The 16,514-nt window shown below is 30.5% G+C and overlaps 2 protein-coding genes across 3 annotated transcripts; both read right to left on the reverse strand.

Moving 5' to 3' along the window:
- Positions 1-2,125: 2,125 nt before the first annotated feature.
- On the reverse strand, positions 2,126-7,282 carry LOC107929226 (uncharacterized). Its single transcript, XM_016860602.2, has 8 exons — positions 6,956-7,282; positions 6,669-6,690; positions 6,530-6,586; positions 6,357-6,438; positions 4,869-4,964; positions 4,073-4,197; positions 3,548-3,566; positions 2,126-2,866 (listed from the first exon to the last, which is right to left on the reverse strand). The coding sequence occupies exons 1-8, from the start codon at positions 7,053-7,055 to the stop codon at positions 2,510-2,512; spliced, it is 858 nt and encodes a 285-aa protein (XP_016716091.2). The 5' UTR covers positions 7,056-7,282; the 3' UTR covers positions 2,126-2,509.
- A 2,540-nt stretch (positions 7,283-9,822) lies between these two features.
- On the reverse strand, positions 9,823-15,866 carry LOC107929280 (general transcription and DNA repair factor IIH helicase subunit XPB1). Of its 2 annotated transcripts, XM_016860653.2 has the most exons (20): positions 15,702-15,866; positions 15,574-15,614; positions 15,401-15,476; positions 15,129-15,297; positions 14,809-15,031; positions 14,662-14,718; positions 14,003-14,146; positions 13,539-13,619; positions 13,324-13,411; positions 12,635-12,972; positions 12,468-12,543; positions 12,179-12,372; positions 11,844-12,007; positions 11,693-11,765; positions 11,232-11,345; positions 11,017-11,097; positions 10,854-10,913; positions 10,631-10,714; positions 10,407-10,549; positions 9,823-10,238 (listed from the first exon to the last, which is right to left on the reverse strand). In XM_016860653.2, exons 1-20 carry the CDS (start codon positions 15,709-15,711, stop codon positions 10,142-10,144), a joined length of 2,313 nt encoding a protein of 770 aa, XP_016716142.1. In that variant the 5' UTR covers positions 15,712-15,866; the 3' UTR covers positions 9,823-10,141. The 2 variants fall into 2 exon arrangements, with proteins under 2 accessions (XP_016716142.1, XP_040946408.1); XM_041090474.1 differs by lacking the exon at positions 10,631-10,714.
- Between the last annotated feature and the right edge of the window lie 648 nt (positions 15,867-16,514).

A 16,514-nucleotide genomic window follows, 5' to 3' on the forward strand; every position in this document is an offset into this window, starting at 1 on the left:
GTAAGCCATCAAGAAGGACTCAAACAAAAGCAAAAAGCAAAAGACAAGAATTAAAAGCATTCTATAGAGAGAATGAGCATTCTGAGGGGTTCTTTTTATTGGGAATTTTAATTATATAAGTTCATGGTCATTTTTTTCATAGCCTCAATTTTTATGGGTTGAACTTCTTACTATCATTTAACCTCAACAAAGCCTCAAATATCATCTATTACACCAAGTTCATAGATAAAAAAAGAAGGTTGGTCTCACCCAATGCCCTCTCCTTCAACCATCACTGATAGCGAGTCGGTTGGCGGATGCCAAGTCGGCTGTAGTCCGCCCCTACTCAAAGGCAAAATCAAAAAAAAAATTTGAACAGTTGCGATTGAGTTCTATATTTTTGTAAGAGCTAAAATACAATTTTATTATTTTATCGACTTACTTACCAATATGTGTTGTGACACCTTTGACAATGTTTTTTTTTTTTTAGGTTTTGGTTGTGCTTCTCAACAAGGATAGTTCGTGACCTTGTCATTGTCCATAAGGTTATTGAAATGTAAAATTATTTAGAGCGCATCTAATTCGCACAGTGTAATATTTTTTCTACTAATAGGATTATTGGAATGTATTTTTTTTTAATTTACTTCCTTTTATATGAATACAGCATCAAAAAAATTCTAGTCTTGGTTTTTTTGATACAATATCTAGAATTACCTATAGCCCTCTCCTCAACCCTTAAATAGGAAGATAATACATTTCAGCGCACTTGAACTCATACTCTCTTGCACTGGCAACAATGTCGATGCCAACTGATTAATCTTATCAAATTAGTTGATGTGTTACATTGCCATATTTGATCCATTTGGATGGAATGTATGATTTTGTTGTTTAATTAACAAAATATAAGATTACTTAAAAACACATTTACTTAATTGTCCTTGGTATAGCATTTGTTTTATTTTTAACAAATTTAGTACATCATTAATTAGAAGATATTGATATAAAAATTCATAAAGCTCTTGTATTAGATCACTGTAAAACTTGATGTTGTCATTTTTGTTACAGAAACTTAAATTGCATATTTAAGATATTATTTATAAATAGGATAAACTATACGTATAGTCACCCAACTATAAAAGTTATAAAAGAGTCCCCAACTATTCGATTTTTTCTTGTTTGGTCACCATCCATTAAATGGTAAATGGAAAGATGACCTAACGACTTTTAAAGTTTGTATAATAGCATCTTTAACTTTCAATATCTATACATTCACACCGCCTACACCAATCAAAAGTTCTCCTCCTCTTTCTTCTTCTTTCTACAGTTCAATTTTTTTCATGAAACAACTTTAGGTGTCACGAATTTGCAAACCAAAATCCAAATAATTTTATTCTCCGATCTCCAAAACTCGCGTTACCAAGCTCGACGACTAGCAAAGATGGCAGAGGCTATATATACAATTAGTCCCTTTTGATTTTGGCCAATGTGTTATTCTCTTTTCTTTCGAGGATGCTTTTACTTGTTGAGGTGATGAGTTTGGGACAATCAGTCATTAATTCATTGAAGTATTCATTTATCTTAATATTTTCCCATCCAATTCAAAACTTAACATCAACCTCTTTTTTTTTTATTACTATAATTTTATTTCCCATCATCCAAATAAATTAAAGTAATGTATTATACCGAACATTTCATCCCGTAATGTTACATTCTCATAATCTCATTACATAATCTTAGATTCTTTGAACCAAACACTATTGGTAATATCACATTGTCAAAATCAAATTAATCTTCTTAATATAAACATAGGAATATAATTCTTGAATATAAAATTATTTCCGATAATCTTATTCTCTCAACTAAACGCACTTTATTTGTTTTCGATGAACCACAACTTCAATTTCAAAAGTCACATTTTTATTAAAAAACCTCAGGCCCCTTTCAATTTCAATATTAAGTAAATTGGTCCCTCTCAAAAAAAATTAGAGCAAACCCCTGTCGATTTCGAAAATGAGGAACTAAAGACAATTAATAAAAAACATTAATGTTTTCATCAATTATACATACTTTTAATGGTATAATAACAAATTTAGCTTTTAGAGTTTACACATTATATCAATTTGGTCCTGATTTAATAAATTTAACACGCAATATTTACACATTCTGTCAACATTTACATAGAATATATCAACATTGATGGTCAAATTTGTTATTATACCAATTAAAATTATGTACTATTAACAAAAAATAATAACATTATGGTTTATGTACCAAAATTTACATATAAGAATTACAAAAGTTGACACAAACACCAGAGATGCCTAAAATGAACTTAAAAATGAAAATTATAGAGAAATGGGCAAATTGTTAGAATACATTTGAAACCTTTACCTGTTTGTATATGAGGAATGACAAAAGAAGCAAATCACAAAGGTATATATGCCACAACATGCATGCAACCAGCTCCATCCATGACTCGGTAATACAGACTCAGGTGGCTTGCAACCTAAGTAACTCAAAGAATGACCAGCTAACACGATGGTCGATAATTGGGTGGTGGAGGAACAGACGATGGATAATTGGGTGGCGGGGGAACAGACGACGGATAATCTTGAGCTACATAGCCAGGTGCATAAGGTTGTTGGTATGGTGGTGGATATCCATCAATAGGAGGATTTTGATGATAACCGAGTGGTGGGGGAACAGATGGCGGATAATCTTGAACTACATAGCCAGGTGCATAAGCCTGTTGGTATGGTGGTGGATATCCATCCATAGGAGGATTTTGATGATAATCGGTCCGCAACATAAACTGGATCGGAGGTATTGTCATCGGTCGGGGACCGAACATGCGGTCTCTTTTGTCCATTTCAATCTTATGTTGTGTCTGCATTCGCAGAAAAAACATTTAAAAGTTATTATAAGTAAAATTAATTAAATATTTTCAATTAAATTACGATGTATTATAAAGTTAGTAATTTAATTTTTTTACATTTAATTTTAAAATAAATAGAAAAAAACAATAATATTAGAAAATATTAACTTCAGTGTTTGAAAGTCACGTGAAAAAATTAAGTTAAACAATTTAACCCCTAAAAAAGTTGGATTTTTGTGGGGGGTTTTTTTCACATTACTTTGAAACACAATAAGTTGCCTCAAACATAACCATAATTTTTTTTATTGGTGTAATTTAAATTTAGTCTTCAATGTTTACATCATTTTTTAATTTAACCCTTATATTTTTTAGTTAAATTTGACCCTCGATTTCCTAAAAAGAGACAATTTTGGCCATCAATCTTACAGAAAAGTCTAATTTTATTATCAACTTTTTAAAAAGAGTTGAATTGTTTTTTTTAACAAAAATATTGACTAAAACTTTAAAATTTTAAACATGGCAATTAGCATGGCAATCCACATGTATTTCATAATAATTTTTTAAATTTTATGAATTTTTTATATATTTTTAAATTTTTTGATTTTTTGATTAATAAAAATATATAAATATTAAAGACTAAATTTATTACGTGATTCCTATTTGCACGTATTACAATTTAGAAGCACTTAGTACCTGCATGCATGGACAGACCCTGCAAAAGGAAAAAATAAAAAAAAAAAAAACTTTCAGTATACCATTTTTAAGCAAAATTAGCTGAAAAAACAAGTATTGTTTATGGCCTATGGGTGAAGTCAAAATTTTTCATATTGAGATGTTAAGATAAAATAAATAAATAAATTATAATTTTTTTAATGTCAAAATAAATTGCTTCCTTTTTATATTTTGGTAAGTGTAAAAACAATAATAAATAAATAAATAGGAGGACAGGGAACAGGGCCCCCAAAATTTTGGAAAACTGTTGTTAGGCCCTTTAAAATTTTTGAAAATTTTAACTAGGTCTATCAAAATTTTAAAAAAATCTTATTAAGCCCCTCAAATTTTTTTGAAAATTTTTTTATTAAACCCCATCATTTTTGAAAAATCTTACTAAACCCTCAAAAGTTAAAAATTTTTAATTAAACCCTTAAAAAATTTTAATTAAACCCTTCCAAAACTTAACACCGAGGTCCACTACTGATAAAGGAAGGAAATCCTTACGAGCAATAAGCTATATCGGCCAAACAGTTGAGTATATGCGCGGCTTCTCGAATCTCATCGTTTCCAATAATCATTGCAACAAAAGAAAATATGCAGGCAACTTGTTGTAGGCATAACATGAAAGCCTGTATGTATATATCAAGCAACAATATGTTAAATTCAATGGTAAAAAAAAATAGTGGAGATCATATATTTAGAGATACGTAGAGTGGTCTGACCAAAGATTCGCTCAAAAAAAAGAGTTTGTACTAAAATATAGACCCAAAAAATAGACTTTGACAAAAAAAGTAAAGCCCGTTTTTTAAACTGATTGGGCCTCAAGTAAACATTTTTTTGCCCGAGTCTAGCCCGAATTTGTAAAAAAATATTTCTGCTGTTTTTTCATTGTTTTGTTATCATTCCGCTACTATTTTGTTGTTATTGTTTGAATATTGTATAACTCTTGTTTTATTATTATTTCTGCTACTATTTTAAAGGTATTTACTTTTTAAGTTGCACTTATTTTAGTGTTATTTAATTTTTTTTATTTTTTCTATTTGTTAGAAAATATTTATTTTAATGTTTTCAGTGTATTTGATGCATTATACCTTTTAAATTTATTTTTATATAAAAAATAATATAATTTTTTAATATGTGCAGGTCGAGCTCGAGTTTTAGTATTTTTATTTGGGCCGAACTTGAGAAAAATTTTAGACCCATTTTTCAAGACAGGTCCGAGCCTAAAAATGAGCCTAGATTTTTTACTTGACCCAACCCGACCCATGAATAACTCTAATAGGAAGAGAGAAAATATTACAATGATGCAATTGTCACACTCTGTTGTTTGAATATTTAATTCGTCTTGTAATAGAAATCGTGTAGATGCCACTGAGTTTCCAAAGCAACAAAATACCTGGTAATGCAACAACAACAAAAGGAAACCATGATAATGTAATGGAAGAATATACAGGAATGGAAGAATGTATAGGCAAATAGTTTGTACTTGATACATGGACACCCATGTGTGTGAAAAATATAGGTTTGTATTATAAAGACCGGATCAAATTAGTCCCTCTATTATTAAATAGATCAATTTAGTCCCTATACTATTAAAAAGAACCAAATAAGTTCAAATTTGTAATTCAATTACAAACAAAAATCTTATCTACAAAATCATTAAACTTTAAAAATATTAACTCTATTAAATAATAAATTATATTTTTTAAACTTAACCTTATTTAATTCTTTTTAATAGTACAGGGACTATATTAATCTATTTAATAGCAAAGAGATTAATTTGATTAAGTCCCTATATTAGAGGGACCTCTCAAGTACATTCAACAAAAAATATATATTAAAAAAAGGTTATATATTGTTAATTACCTTAAGTGGAATGTTAAAAGTGGATTTGATTTTAAGGCTTAATATATTAAATGTGTAGCTTATAATTTATTGATTTTGTTAATTTTTTTTATTTAGGGTGTATTTGATAAATTATTTTAAATTTTTGTTTTTATTTTTATTTTTTAAAATTTTAAATGTTTTTTTTTATTTTTTATTTAAGATAAAATTTTCAACAAAAAAGTAGCTACTCATGAAAAATATTAACTTGATTTTATTTTATTAAAAATTAAAATAATATGTATCTTTTATATGTATCTTTTATCCAAAACTATCCAAAATAATATAAAATATTATATTAATAAGATTAAAACTAAAAAAATAAACAATCTTTTAAAATCAATATTTATACTTATCAAACAATATAATTATATTCAGTATTTATATTTACTAATTTATCAAACAATTTTTTAATATAAATTTAGCACTTATAAAATTTAGCAATAAAAATTTAATAATTAAATTTTCAACTTATCGAACACACCCTTAAATACACCCTTAAATGTGACTTAACTCGTAGCATCAAACTCACAAATTTTATTATTAGTATGAATGTATAGCTAAATTTATGCAATTTTGCTCTGATCATTCCGAAACACAACTCTCTCACAAAGATCCTCCTGGCATATGCACATAATGAGAAGGAGATTCCACACATCGCAACTGCAAATTGTGAGACTTAAACTCAAGCCTTCAAATTTAAGGTTGGGAAGACTCAACATTAACCAACAATACCAAAGCCTCATTGACTTAATATATTAGTGTTAAATCGATAAAATTAATACATAAATTTAAATTAATTATAAAATAAAATTTTAAATCAATATCTATTGTACCAAAGGTGACAACACATTTATAAATTAAGGTAGGAGTTGAAGTTAGAGCATAGGGACAAAGTTCGTACCTCAGTACAAAGGCAAAACTCGGGACATTTATTTTCTTTACACTTACCACTACATGGCATATAACCAGCACAACATTTATACCTACAAAGATAGAACATATAGAATCATGTTTGAACCAAGACAGACATCATTAATTTGTGGTGAAAGAGGAAACAAATGCATGAATGTTTACCTTTTCATGTCATTGTAAAGTGCTCGTCTTCGAAGCAAGTACGACGCACATGGGCCACTATACCAAACCTTGAACCATCAATAATAAGAACACTAGCTAATTGAAGCAATTAAACAAACAAGTAGAAAACAGTACTTACCACCAACAAGCAAAGCAACAATCTGGGAAAATAAAAACACAAAGAATGACCATAAATCAACAATAAAAGTTCAAAATATATAGAAAATAGCAAAATTAGCTCTCTTTTTTTGGTTAAATTTTAGTAATAACCTTTTTAAAATAGGTAAATTCGAATTTTTCTTTTTAAATTTCAAAGTCAAGTTTAGCTCAAATTTTTTTTAAAAAAAAATATAAATGTTAACTATTAAATTTATCATTATGCCGAAAGAAAATTATAAGAGTAGATAGAAGGTAAGAGGAAAATACAAAGAGGGTCGAGTTCCATGGTGTTCATGAGATCGGTTTGCCAAAAATTTTGATAGTTCTGGCGAAGTTGTATGTTCTTCATTTGTATTTCCGACGCCATGGCTCAAAAGAAAAATTCTTCAAAAATTCTTCAAAATAGAGATTGAAGAAAGAAAAAGGGTTGAAGGAATTGGAAAGTTGAATGGGCTAATGGGGTGGCTCTGCTTTTACGCATTTGAAAAGAATCGAAAAATCTATAAAAACCGAATGAGAAAAATGAAAGAATTCCCAATGTAGAAGGGAGAAAAGAGAAGAAGACGGAGAAAGTTAAGCAAATTAGGAAACAGAGCGCCATTTGCGTTATGAGTAAATAAGTTTGGTACAAACTTAGAAAATTAGTAATAATAAGTATTCTCGATTAAGTTTTAGTTTAATTAACATAAGTATTGTTGTCAATGCATGTAGGTTCGAGTGCACTGAAGCACATTATCCTTCTATTTATAGGGTGAGGGGGGCTATGAGTAGAGGTGTTCATGGATCGAGTCGAGTCTAAGCATAATATTAATATACTTTAGGTTTATCCAAACCCAGCCTGACCCGAAATCTAGGTTTGAAATTTTGCTCAAACTTACTCATATTTGTAAAAAATTAACCCAAGCTCATTTTTTACCCGATCATATTATTTTTTATTTTTTTAAATATTTATATAGTCATCTTAACATTATTTTAATATTTACATTAGAGTAGTATTATATATTTAGTAAAGGTTTATTTTTTTAATGTATTCTAAATTACATAATATATAAAAATAACATATTATAAAGTATTATAAATTTAAAACGGGCCAGGTCGAGCTTAGGCCTTGAATGTTCAAGCTCAAGCCTGATCTATATTTTAAAAGGGCCTAATTTTTTTGTCCATGCCAATTTTTCGAACTTAATATTTTTGCTTAAACCCTCCCAAATACCGGGCGGACCTTCAGGCCTGGGCGAATAATCCGACCCATGAGCAGATCTAGCTATGAATAGTTCTAAACATTATGTCAAAAAAATTAATAAATATATAAATCTTAAAATGAAAATGAAATGATATAAAAAATTAGGATTCAAAAAATCGATAAATCAAAAATTTGTTCTAATCACGGTGTTTCTACAATTTTAGAATACAAATTAGAAAATTATATTCATTTAAATCAAATTGAATTTCATTTTTTTAATTTTAATTTTTTATGATGTAAATGTAAATATTTTATATTTAAAATAATGAAAAATAATTTAAAGTTTTTATATAAAATTTATTATTTTAAAATATATTATATAATAGTTATTGATTTTTATAATTTACTTGAAATTTTAATTTTCTGAAAATATTTATGAAAATTATTTTTGAAACTTTATTAATAATGTTTAACCCTTGTAAAAACAAAATTTATTTTATCAAAATAAATCTAAAAACTCAGAACCTAAATTTAATATAAAACTAGAATAAAAGCCGAAAACAATTCGAAAGATCCAAGAAACCAGCTAAATCTAACTCACCCTAGTACAAAACAAGACAAAATAAGTGGTGCTTTTGAGAATTATAATCTTATATAATTTGTTTTATTTTCACCAAAAAAATTATTTAGTTATAATTTTGTGTAATTTTCTTTAAAAATTAAAGTTTAAATTTTAATTTTGACCCTTTTACTTTATTAAAATTTTGATTTTATTTATTGTATTTTAATTTAACATAAATTTTAATAACTTTATTAACACCTAAACTACTTTTGTAGAAGTGTTGAGATGAAATTTTGCTAAAATGGCAATTTAAATAACAAATCAGTCAAACAATTTAATCCAATAAAAAGTTCATATGTCAACTAAATGTTTAATAATATTTTTAAGAATAAAAAATATACATTAATACTTTTAAGAAGAATAGTTAATGTAAAAGTTATTTAAAATTAAAAGAATCAAATTATCTCAAATTAAAATATAAAACTTAAATTTCAAATTTTATGATAATAAAAACATCGAAACTATAATTTAACAAAAGTTATATATATATAATTATATATTATTGACAGAAATGAAAATGAGTAATTTGTGTATTAAGTTAGGTAATAGAACAATCTCATCATAGGTTCTGGTCATATTTAATTTTTTTGATACAATACTTAAAACTACTCATAGTCCATCATATTTGATCTTTTTGAGACAATGCTTAGAACTATTCATAACCCATCCTCAACCCATAAATAGGAGGATAATATGCTTCAAGGCACTCAAACCCACGTCTTCCTGCGTTGACACAAATACACATGACAATCAAGCAAAAACTCAATCGACAACTGTTGTTTTACTTTGTAGCTATTGAAGCATATATATTAAAAAATTTATTTATTATTATTTGTTATTTTTTTACAACTTTACACTCGTCCAAACTGAACAATTGTATGGCCAAATCTAAATTAACTATAACATCAATTGTCCAAATTAATTTTAATATAGTTACATTTCCCTATTTACCATGTCGACAACTATTACCAATCAAATTCATCAACAGAAACTTTGCTAATGTGGCACCATGATCATTGATTATGACAAAGAATGAAAATCAGATATAAGGTTAGGTTAGCCATACATAAAAGATAATTTTAATGTTAAAAGTAACAAATTTAGATAATAATTAAAAAAGAATAATATAATTTTAATGTTAAAAACTCTGCTTCAAGTTATGCACCATATTGCCAAAATATATCTGTTAAAAGCAATATTTTCTAATTTTAACCCATTACCTTTGTTCAGTCTTGGACTTCTTTGTTCGATGTTTTCATTTCAAACAGTACAATCCTCGCTTCAAGATACTATATTTCCAAAATGCAAAGTCATACAAAAATGTAGAAATTTTAGGAAATAACATGCTCATATGCCATTGCCAGCCATGTTCATACAGAGAGGTTACCTCAAGACAAACAGATACCTTACAGAGTACAAATTCTATAAGCAATTTGTTTATTTGGCATTAAAGTAATTCAAGTTCTGAAGAAATAAAACTCTTCTTCTTCTTCTTCTTGGAACCTCTTAGATGATATATATAAACCAAACGTAATTCGGGTTTATGCTTTTCATCTCGACCATAGCATCTCTTAAACAAAACAATGCGGGAAGTAACCTCGTAGATTGTCATAAAACAACCATCATTCTGCATGGTTTGGCTTTCATCTCAACCAAAGCGTTTCTTAAACAAATGATGCCGCTTGGATGGATCCTTAGGTTTACTCTTATTCTGGCCATGCCCCATAAGTTTATGCTTTCCAGTGCTGCAAACGGAAAAGATTCGTATATGCGGATTAATACGTAAATAAATCAACTTTAATTGGTAGAAGGTTTATGATAGACTAACAGAAATAGGGCTTGCTCTTGTCCTCTTAAAGGTCAGCTAGACAGAGAAAGAAAACATGAGAAGGAAATCGAGACATTTTTTATACCTGTATTCCATGTAGACCATTCCATTTGCACCCGACATTGCACTCATGGATCCCATAGAGCGACGAGCTTTGTGAAGGGCTATATCATCTGCATCTTCTTCTAACTGCTCCAAACCAACCGCATCATCACCAGCAGTCAAGACCTGATTTGTAGAACTTGTCAGTGACTATTGAGTTCAACAATCTCTTAAACTTTTAAAAGTTATAAAAGGATAAATAAGCACCTTTCCTAAAAGAGCCAACTGCTCATCGAGATGGTAGTAACTCAAGTCGGCACCAGCATCAGAAGGAGGCAAGCTTGTTATCACCTGTCAGAAGTATTTGCTTTCAAAATTTTGCCAAATCACACACACTTCTATTTTCACGAGTACCATATGCACGATTTTTGTCGTACAAAAGAATAGACAAAGTATTAACCACATACAGGTTACATAGTAAATGATGTACCTTAAAGCTATAACCTTGATCAATTAGAAACTGCTGCCTTTTAGTTGAGTAGTACATTTCCTGCAAAGGGTAACAGGTTATACATTATTTTCGTTAAAAAACCATCTTTAACATAACAAATACTTAACAATAGCTATGGCATTGAAAGATGATAGATATCTACCTGTGTATCTGTTGAAACAAGGGAATAGAAAAATGCATTGTACTCTTCTTTACCACCTGCCATCCTATCTTCAAGTTTACCCTATTGCAGCCGTATAAGAATTTCAATTTTTATGTTTGTTGCATTTATCAAAGGACTCGTTCACCAACATATGCAGCCGATTAGTAAAGCAATGATGAAAATTGTCAGATGCAAAATAACACTGTAACACAAACCTTTGCCCTAAGAATACGTCCCAAACGCTGGGCTTCTTGACGTCTTGAACCAGCATGTGATGAAATCTGAATGATCACATTTGCCTCAGGAATATCTATTGAGTTATCACCAACCTGTAGAGAGAAACAGAAACACCAAACCATTTTCATGAAAAGAATCCACTTGGGAACAAAACTAGCAGTCTCATCATCTTAAAACAGATTAGATGCTGTTAACTATAATAGATAATTAAGGCCAAATGCATTTAAGACTATATTGCAGTTAATTTGAATCATTTCTACATGCCGCCGCCACCCCATCCTCCCAAAACCCAACACATTATAGGGACCAAAAGAGGGGAGAATAAAAGTAAAACTTGGCTTTTTGATGGGGGTGCGATAGTAGCTCATAATCAAAATTGTGCAGCATTTCTCTACATTCACTGACAATACTGAGTAAAACATAATCTGCTGATGAATACCTTTGAGAGGAAAATAGTGTTCACATCACGACTAGTCTTGAATGCCTGGAGAATTTTTGTCCTCTCAAGATGGCTGCACATTACAAGGGAAGATTGACACAACAATATAAAAACAATACAAAAAGGACAGCAATTGATATTCACAAATAACCTGGTAGCACCATAGATCATAGGCTTGCGTAGCTTCATTGCATACTCAACCAGTGCAAAAAGATTGTCAGCAAAGACAATTATCTTATCACCACGCTCTCGTTCATGGAACCGTATGAGAAACTCACATGCCCTGAACTTATTAGGATTCATCACATAAAGTGCCTGAAATGCAAGAGGCAACCAAGAACAGTAAGGTTAACTGTTGGCTACTAGTCTTATTAAAAAAGAAAAAACAAAATCAGCATGACCGAATTCCAAATATGTGCAGTCAAAATTAACACCAAAACTTGTTAAGAACCAACAAATTAAGGTGAACTGTTTAGATAAATGAACCTGTTTCTTCTTGGAATTTTCTTTCTTCAAATATTCAGCAAAAAACTCCTTTGTCATCGGGCACCAGACTTCAGCGCACTGAACGTTTGCTATGAACCCTCCTTTTACTAGATCCAGCCAATTTGCTTCATACAATTTGGGACCAATAAGGAAGTTCAAATCTGTAATTCTTTCATCCTCTCTCACAAGTGTGGCTACAAAAAAGGATTTAGATATTTTATTTTAAATATTCACATGTAAGAGGTAGCTGAGAGCTAGAGATGCATCACAGCAAAAAAAAATAGAGTACCAGTAAGCCCCAGTTTGCAATGGGATTTGGTGATACTAATGACTTTCCTAAACATGTGAGCAGGGACAACGTGCACCTACCAAGAAAAAATGCAATCAGTGCATATAAAGTTGAAAAACTTCCTTAAAGGTACATAAATGACAAGAACGATGACAATTAGTAATTACCTCATCCATAAGAAGCAGTCCCCATTCTCTGTTCCTTATCTCTTCAATAATCTTTTCAGATTCTTCAGACCGCTTACCACCAAAAGCAACCATATTATATGTTGTTACAACCACACCAGCATTGCCACGGAACCTCTCTTTGCTGTCAGATGTAAAACGGCAAATATTTTCATCCCGTATGGTTGACCAGAGTTTAAATTGAAAAGCCCACTGATCCACTGAAACCGCATTTGTAGCCAAACAAAGGCAACTTTTCTTTATTCGGCTTGCTGCAGAAACACCGACTAGAGACTTTCCGGCACCACAAGGTAGCACAATAATGCCGGATCTGGCTCTACCTGCATGAATGAAACTCAGGTGAAGTTGTCTCAAATCCAGCACTCGTGCAAACGAGAGTTTATTTGTTTTATATATTTTAGAAACCTAACAATAGAAACAAGTTGAAGCATGTCCACAAATTTCTGAAATAGAATGATAAAAGTGCTCTTCTAACAACACAAAATCCATATTTTCATTGTTATTGTAACTTATAAGTGACAGATCAACAATTCAGTACATTGTAAGTTAGAAAAGGCATATAATTCTTCCATTGAAGAAGTTAAGGTGTCATCAATACAATAAAAATGGAATGTGAGAATATTAAGCACAATAACAACTAGTTGAACAAATTATAGTATTGATGATCTCACCATTTCCAAACATTTTACTAAGACTCTTTTCCTGATATGGTCGTGGCTGTGCATGAGGCTTCAGTTCCATGTCAAGGTCAGGATTGACCTACAATTCAAAGAAACAATAAGAACTCCAGGATAATACCCGGATCCGGATATTATGAACTCAGTTATCACCATTTGTTGAAAGCCACTTTATTACTAGTGTCAAGAAAATGATAAATGTTACTCACACTGTCGTTTCTGAAGTCATACTCCTCCAACATTGGATAATTTAAAGCATTTGGCAAGCATCTTTGCTTTACATTTTCAACCTGGCAATGTACAAGGCAAAAACTTATAAGTAGCATAATCCAATTCCAGTTCAAATATGACAGCAGTTTAGTCAAACTATAAGCAAAGCATCTTCTAATAGAATGATGTATCCAAAGATATTCATTTCAAACATCGCTGACTCATTTCCTTAAGACATCACAAGATAGGAATGCAGAAGCTAAAATATGGCTAAACAGAACTCAGATACCAACATACAAGTTGGTCATAAAAGCAACGAAAAATAAGGCAGCCTCTGTAAGCATACTCTACATAAGTCTTTTAGTTCTAAACTAATTAGTTGAAATCAAATGCACTAATCCTCAAGGAAATTATGCAGCATGAAGTTGAAATGAGAAGTCAAAGAAAAATGAAAAATAAATACCTGAGCAGGGTCAATTTCAAATGCATGTGTTTCTTTCTCTTCAGCAGCAGCTGCCAGTTCTGATTCCATAAGCAAACCACTATGGCCTGACTCAATTTCACCCGCAGTTTTGCTGATTGTAAATCCATCACTTCCCTGCGCATTCTATACAGTATCCATAGTGGATTGATTAAAACACAATCCAGAAGGGGGAAAAAAAAAGAAAAGAAAAAAGAAGGGAACATCTCCTTAGAAATGAAGGAAAACAAAAGGGAAGTCAAGAAAATAGTTGACAAGCATCCGGAAGAAACATGACAACCAAAAAACCAAGCAAGTTAACAATAAAGAATCCCACATGGAAACTCATGAACCTACAGAAAGTGACCCAATGAATCCAATTGAGCTTAAATTATTCTTTCAAACTGTTTCTCCTAGACTATTATTCAACGCTAGCATCTAAGAGAACACTAAGCAGAATCAGATTGAGACCTTTGAGTGAAAAAGCATACGGCAGGACAAAGTGTCACAGAAACTGATTTGCATGAGAAGATATCATTTAGACCAAAAGCATGATTTCAATGGGAAGAAAAGAGAATAACCACTAAAAGAAGATTAAGCTTATGCCTCAAATGCAATAAACAAAATAAATCAACAAGCTCAATTCAAATAATGTAACAAACCTCAGAAACAAGCCTTGCTCGACCTATAACCTCATCTTGAAGCAGTTTCTTCAGAACCTGCAAGGATCAAACATCACCAAACAATTAATACCCAAAGAATCAATAAATTCCAATAAATTATAAAGGTACCAAAAACAACCAACTTGCCTCCGGAAATGGGGATTCGATAAAATAACGATTCTTCTTAAGCACAAGCTTAACTTTGCCATAATTAGCGGTAGAAGCATGAATGAAATCAATCATTTCTTTAGGAAGCTTAGTCTTGGATAATTTATTCAAGACCGATATAATTGTTTCTGTCTCCAACCCCACAGATACCGCAGCATACAAGGAATGTGGTGTGAGATTATACTCGTGCATTGACTCCGGCCTACATAAATTGAAAATTCACATTCATACACGTTAATGTACATCCAATAAGAAAAAAAAATTAAAATTAAATCACATTATATTAATGGGGTCAGTACCTGCAAACGGGTTCAGCTATAGCAATGAGAAAATCATAAGCTTGCTTGTATAAAGGGGAGAATGTCTCCAAAAATATACGCCCATCAGCACAAGCCCATAATGGGCGATTACCATGATCGAGTTTTAGTTCTAATTTGGTAAAATCTCTTTTCTTTCCTTCATTCTCACCTTCAAAATTAATCATAAATTAAAATAATAAAAAAAAAACCAAATACAACTCAAATTCAATCTAAATAGATTAAAAGCAAAAAAAGAGCAAACAAATGAGTACCATCACGAGGTTCATCATCGGCTTCATCAGGATAAAAAGAATAATCATCTTCCATAGCTGAGCCCCTGTGATCATCCTGCAAAAAAAAAACCCAAAACGAATCATGCTTTTGTAAGGAAAAATTTACAAAACCCATAAAATTCAAACAAAATATATATAGAAATTCCCCCAACCTTGGCAAATTTGAACTTTTTGTTGGGCCGACCTCTTTCACCTGAGAATCATTAAAATGTTATACAAAACCGTTTAAAAAAATAAATCAAAACTGCAAAAATCATGGATTTCCGGTTTCCTTTGTTACCATGTCCCATGTTTTTGCTTAAATCCGTGTATTGGGAAAACCGGTTTCCTTATCGGATTATCAGCCCTTTAGAGATCGATAGGTTTGAATATATATTTATTTAATTCAAGCGATTTTTCCTTGCCTGAGAAAAAAATAGATTGTTCCTATACTGAGAAATCTGAGAAAATGTTTCAGGGACACCGAACTCTATTTATAGACGATCTGCACCTCTAGTTTAGCGGGATCCACCGTGCAAAACTTAAAACGCAGCGTTTTTTTTAGGTCTTTTGCAGATAAAATGTGCAATAAGTCCCTGTACTTTTTGGAATTTTATAATTTAGTCTCTATATTTTTATTTTCAGAAATTTTGTCCTTGTACTTTATAGATTTCAAATTTCAAGTCTAACTTTTAACAATGTTAAATTCAGGTTAATTCCAATGTCATTTTTTTAATTACGTGACTACCAAGTGAGTATTTTTCTTAAATTTTAAAATGTCATACTAACAATTTTAATAAGAAAAAAATTAACAATGATAAGAGTTGGATATGAATTTTGAAATCTGAAAAGTCTAGAGACTAAATTCTAAAATTCAAAAAATATAAATACTTATGACATAATTTAATTGTCTTTTGCTATTGTTACTCCAATTTAATCCTTGGGCTGGAGGTATAATTAGCCAAAATAAACTCAGGTAAAAGCAGGTTTGGGCTTGAGCTTAATTTGAAAATTGGAACTTATTATTTGATATAATTTTATCGAAGATTATTTTTTAAGTTTAAATTTGACTCGAGATATATTTGAGCTCAAACTCAGTCAAGCTCTTATCAAT

This window comes from Gossypium hirsutum, chromosome D03, assembly GCF_007990345.1.
Source record: "Gossypium hirsutum isolate 1008001.06 chromosome D03, Gossypium_hirsutum_v2.1, whole genome shotgun sequence".
Classification (NCBI taxonomy): Eukaryota; Viridiplantae; Streptophyta; class Magnoliopsida; order Malvales; family Malvaceae; genus Gossypium; species Gossypium hirsutum.

Coding starts and splice junctions, on each gene's coding strand:
- LOC107929280 (XM_016860653.2), bottom strand. Junction 15,477..15,573: donor AAAAGTTCAAATTTGCCAAG/GTTGGGGGAATT, acceptor TTTTTTTTGCAG/GATGATCACAGGGGCTCAGC. Junction 11,098..11,231: donor GACGTATTCTTAGGGCAAAG/GTTTGTGTTACA, acceptor CGGCTGCAATAG/GGTAAACTTGAAGATAGGAT.
- LOC107929226 (XM_016860602.2), bottom strand. CDS start 7,055: ATGGCGTCGGAAATACAAATGAAGAACATACAACTTCGCCAGAACTAT. Junction 6,691..6,955: donor CATGGAACTCGACCCTCTTT/GTATTTTCCTCT, acceptor TTATTTTCCCAG/ATTGTTGCTTTGCTTGTTGG. Junction 6,439..6,529: donor CTTTACAATGACATGAAAAG/GTAAACATTCAT, acceptor CTATCTTTGTAG/GTATAAATGTTGTGCTGGTT.